Source organism: Augochlora pura, unplaced genomic scaffold (assembly GCF_028453695.1).
Source record: "Augochlora pura isolate Apur16 unplaced genomic scaffold, APUR_v2.2.1 APUR_unplaced_915, whole genome shotgun sequence".
NCBI lineage: Eukaryota > Metazoa > Arthropoda > Insecta > Hymenoptera > Halictidae > Augochlora > Augochlora pura.
The window spans coordinates 211-5,260 of NW_027589861.1; the positions used below are offsets into that span (position 1 = coordinate 211).

The 5,050-nt window shown below is 35.5% G+C and overlaps 1 protein-coding gene across 1 annotated transcript; it reads right to left on the reverse strand.

The window, feature by feature from the left end:
• Positions 1-1,348: 1,348 nt before the first annotated feature.
• LOC144478202 (protein timeless homolog) lies at positions 1,349-2,567 on the reverse strand. Its single transcript, XM_078195948.1, has 4 exons — positions 2,442-2,567; positions 1,671-1,821; positions 1,506-1,586; positions 1,349-1,457 (listed from the first exon to the last, which is right to left on the reverse strand). Exons 1-4 carry the CDS (start codon positions 2,527-2,529, stop codon positions 1,349-1,351), a joined length of 429 nt encoding a protein of 142 aa, XP_078052074.1. The 5' UTR covers positions 2,530-2,567.
• Positions 2,568-5,050: the final 2,483 nt, after the last annotated feature.

Here is a 5,050-nt window from a genome sequence, read left to right on the forward strand (position 1 = left end):
CGCGAACGAAGGAAGACGAAGACAATGTCGTTTCACGGTTTCGAATCAAAAGTAACAAGCTGGGAACAAATTAAGCACCAGTTACTCGATTATTATGCATCTGTGAATACGAGGCAGCGCCGGGGCTTATTGTTTGTAACGAGAGCGGGGACGGGCGATATTAAAATACGCTTAAGAAAGGGCATCTTCGAAAGCGTAAATGTATTTCTTAATGGAAGCGAATTTTCAAGATATACGTTGTATAATATTAATTGTATATTGCATTAAAGATGGAAATATAAATACTTTTACATCGAATAATAAAATTTTCTTGAAAATTTTGCTAATTATAGATGATATATCTTAATATACGCGATAAAACTAAGCTAATAATATGAATTAGAAATATGCTTTAATATTAAATTTTGCTAAAGTGCTTTCGTAAATTATGAAGACTGTACCTAATATAAATAATTTAATATTGTAATTAGAAGTTGTTTCATGTTAAAATATTTTTTTAAAATTTTCTTTGTTCCTTTCTAATGCTGCATTATTATTAACACTGACATCTAATATACCTAGTACAGATAATCTAATATATAATTGACTGTAAAATATACAAGTATTTCATAAACTAATTTTGTCAACCTGGAAATGTTAACTAGAAGTCGCTCAAACCGCTCGACTTCATAAAATCTTGCTTTTTGATTTTTAATAAATATACATATGTGTGCAGTGCTGTGGTAAAAGATATTTTCAAGCTAAACAAATTACAAAGTTCTAATTTTAAGCCTGTCAGCCGAGGCAAATGTTAATTTCAAGCTGTAACACATCGTTCCTGTAATTACGTAGATCTCTGACAATCTTTAACTCCGTTAATTTGCAATTTCCACACATTTTTCTTTCTAAAATAATCTAAAATTCACCGTAGGACTTATATCTTCTTTAGTATAAAGAGAGTCCTGTATTCGATAAACAATCGACCCTCATTTTCTAAAATTTCTAAAGAATTCATTTTCTTCCTTTTAGATTTCAAAATTTGTACTTTTACATTTTCAAAATTGTACTTTTACATCTCCTAATTTGTACTTTCGCATTTCCAAATTTGTACTCTTAAATTTCCAAATTTCTACCCTTTATTACCATTTCCAATTCACCTTTCATAGGAAACAGGGAATCTTTCTATCCAAACGCTAAGAACCCATTTCAGAGCCGGCGAGCAGATCAAATAAACATCGCGCTGGAACAATGTATGAAAGACGCTCGATTATTAAAGCAAACGCGAGTTCGCGAAAGACAACAAAGGCGGCCCTCGCGTGACAACTGACATATCAAACGAGGCGAAGCACAAAGGCGAGTGCTCTAGTCGTTAGTTATGCTGCCTGGCGCGAGCCTCGTTCGGCTTAGAACGAATTTCCAATCGAAATGCAGCCGTTGTTAACGCGACAACGCCGGGAAATACTTCGGATAACGAGCAGCTGGAACGAAATGATTTTGAAAAAGGCGAATGAACCAAAACGACTCACCTCGAAGAGCGAATAAGTCCGATGGCTTGCTCGAGGAACTTGGTGCGCAGCAGCTTCTGAATTTTCTTCATGGCTTCCACTCTGAAAAATAGAAGAACAACGTGATGAAGTATGGTAGGTCAATGTGGCAATAGTTTCATTCGTTGAGTAAGAATTGGGAATTACTTTTGATCCTCGATTGGAACCTCCAACGTTGCGTCGAATGGCACAACTTCCGGTATCGTCCCTTCCCGCATTACCACGGACAACTGAGGACTAATCTCGTCCCAGCGTTCCTCCAAGCTGCGAGGTGCAGGCTGCTCCTTCTGCATGGCTTCTGTTTGGATTTGACGTGAACAGTTTATTAGAATCTGGAGAATTAGAACTGGAGTCTCGAGCCATTGACTTAGGATCACCGGAAATTGTAAACTTTTTTATGTTTGCTATTTTGCCAAATGACTAGAATCTTTTCTTTCGGAGCAGCTATTCTAGCATTTGAGAATGAATGTAGATTTATGCCTTCGTTTTATTTTAATTTTGATTACAAACGTTTATTTAATTTCATTTGATTTTATGTTGATTTCATTTTTATCTTATTGTGACTTTGATTTGATTTCATTTTGATCTTATTGTGATTTAATTTTGATTTTATTTTGCTCTTATTGTGATTTTAATTTGAATTCATTTTTATCTTATTGTGATTTTAATTTGATTTTATTTTGATTTCCTTTCAAAATTTCTAAATAAAATTGTAAATTATCCTAAGGATACTCACTTATATTCTTTTAGTGTCAATCAACTTTTAATTACGTCACCTTCCACTTGAATTCCAATGTATTGCAATATATAAGCATATTTAATATTAGTAATAATAATAATAAGAATATTATATTCGATTCAAAGTAGCACCGCGAATATAACAAATGCTTGAAAGGCAAAGAAACAAGCGGCTCTTACTTTTCTTGCCGGAACTTTTGTGACGTTTACGCTTCGTCTCCTGCACCCTTATGCCGCGACTGCTCTTCCCGCAGTAATTGCTCAGCATTTTTAAGAAGATGTGCGTTGTTGTGACGAGGTCTATCAAATATTGACTGTGGAAACAAAGAATGTTTTGTTGGGGCAAGCTTAGCTCTTGCTATTTAACTCTTTGGGGCACGGTGGGATTAAAAATGTTCCACCTTTTTGATGTACGGTAGTAGTGCATGCTGGGACATTTTTAGATCCAACTCGTTACAGAGGAAATTACTTTAGAAGAAATTGCTACATAAATTTATTTATTTAAACGAAATAATGTTATATTAAGGATAAGGCGAAAAACAGCTTCTTACAATGTTACATAACTACTCTCTAAATGTTTATATTAAAATATGTAAAATAAACCAGAAATATAGGTATATTTAAAAAAGTAGACGAAGAAGAAGAATTAATAATAATTCTGAAATTTTAAAGTAATTACAAAAGTAGGTAAACTCGTGTATTAATAAATAATACTAAATTTATAAAAACTCATTAACTCAAACATTGAGTAAATAATGTAATACAGGAACTTTAAAGGAATACATTAAATAAAATCTATATCTTCTATTAGAATCCTAGCTAAATAAATCATAACTGCAAAGAGGCATTTTCCTTTAAGTATGAACATTAATAAAACATGTTAAGTCTAACCTTATTAGTGGTAAAAATTCATTCTATTCGTTTGAAAACTGGAATACAAAAGTGACAGATATGTTTCCTTCATATTATTTTATCAATTGCAGAAAATCAGAAAAATGTTGTTGTCTTTCTAGTTAAAGTACTTTGCAATAAAATATAAAACCTTAATATAATATACATAAGACCTCTATTCAAATTCTAAATAAATAAAATACAAGCGGGAAAAATCATTTTCCTCTAGAAACGAAAACTGGCGAGAAATATATCAGCTAATCCTCTAATCAATAAGAATGAATTAAATAGTTTGAGAAGCTGATGTATAAAAGATGCAACTAGTAGTCATCAACAAATGATTTCACAAACTACAGGATATGACAGAGAGTGCACAGAAATCTAATAAACTTTGACCAAGGTTCTGACCTTTCAAATTCATTTTACCTTTCAACTTCAAAGAAAGGCGAAGAATAAAACTGCACGAAATATTTCTAAATTAAATGCAGTAGTCATATTGCAATATAACTTCAGAAACTGCAAAACTGAAGAAAATGACACGATCCCAATGATTACGACTCTGCATTTTACCTTTAAAATTCACAGAAAAATAAAAAATGCGATCTCCTAAAATATATTTTAATAGAATCCGCAAATCAAAATCATCTTCTACAATATTATTTTAAAATCTGCAGAAAATGAAGATGAAGCACATACCGAAGCCCAATCATCAAGACTCGCTATATTACCTATCAAATTGCCAAAAAAAGGAAAAATGGAGATCACTGAACATTCTTAAATAAAACGAAGACTAACAATCGCCTACATTACCCAACAAACTGCACGAAACGATGAAACCTGGAATCCCGGTAGTAGCTCTTCATATTTCTCAATTCAGAGCCACGGAAGAAAATTCTAATTCCTCGGTGAAACGATTCCGTCGTAGACTCCGCGTCTCGTCGGAACGTCGTATCACCTGTAAGAACGGACAAGGAGAAAAATCCTGGGACCGTTTCGCAGAGGCGGGCTGACAATGAGAAGTTTGTAAGATTCAGGGGAACCGTCAGCCGGTATCCCGGACAATACTTGTCACCGAATTAATACAGTTCCGCGCCGTGCGTAGAGTTTCAAAGTGGTAACATTACCAACGAAGTTTAGGCGCCGCCGTCAAGTCTTGTTTTCATCACTGTCACCGGGATGTCACAGTAGCGACGATATCGCGGTAAGGCGCGCATCGGCCTCTTACATTTCCGCAGTAGGAAATCCCTTGGAAAACCCGTCAAACTCACGGAAACTTGAACGCCCGTCGCCTTTTCCCATTTCGCCAGCCGGAAGGTCGATAAAAGTTGTTTATTCCACCAAGAAGCGCAAAAGAAGAAGAAGAAGAAGAAGACGAAGAAGAACCAGACAATGGCGTGAGAAGGGAGGAGAGAACGCGCCAGAGGTGGAGCAAGAGCATTAAAGAACCAAGGAAGTCTGGTGCCGGAGAGTAGCTGCCTCGCTGTTCGACCCGATTGATTCGAAACTGAATCAATCTGTCTGCCTAGATAAAACCTTTCGCCCGGCGCCTACCATTTTTTATTTTTTTTTTCCTTTTTTCATTTCCATCCGAGCGATAAACAGATGTCCGAAAACTGCGCCGACACGTAGCCATCGATCATGCAACGCTACCAAACCCTCTCTCTCTCTCTCTCTCTCTTCTGTTTATCCTAGGATTGCGCGCAGAAATAATTAAAAGTTTTGTTTTGATCGATACACCCGATTAAAATTAATCGACGGCAAAGCGACGATTGATTGATGACGAGCGATTGACGGACGATCAATGGGGAGAATTAATCGTCGAAGACCCCGTGTTTTAACCATTTCTGCGTGGAAAAATTGAAAGACTGAATTCTCCTTAAGCAAATAATTACGAAATG

Bases quoted from the DNA above. Each gene is read 5' to 3' on its own strand.
- LOC144478202 (XM_078195948.1), bottom strand. From the start codon at position 2,529: ATGCTGAGCAATTACTGCGGGAAGAGCAGTCGCGGCATAAGGGTGCAG. The intron at 1,587-1,670 runs GTAATTCCCAAT...TCTATTTTTCAG, and splicing joins GTTCCAATCGAGGATCAAAA to AGTGGAAGCCATGAAGAAAA. The intron at 1,458-1,505 runs GTGAGTCGTTTT...ATTTCGTTCCAG, and splicing joins GGACTTATTCGCTCTTCGAG to CTGCTCGTTATCCGAAGTAT.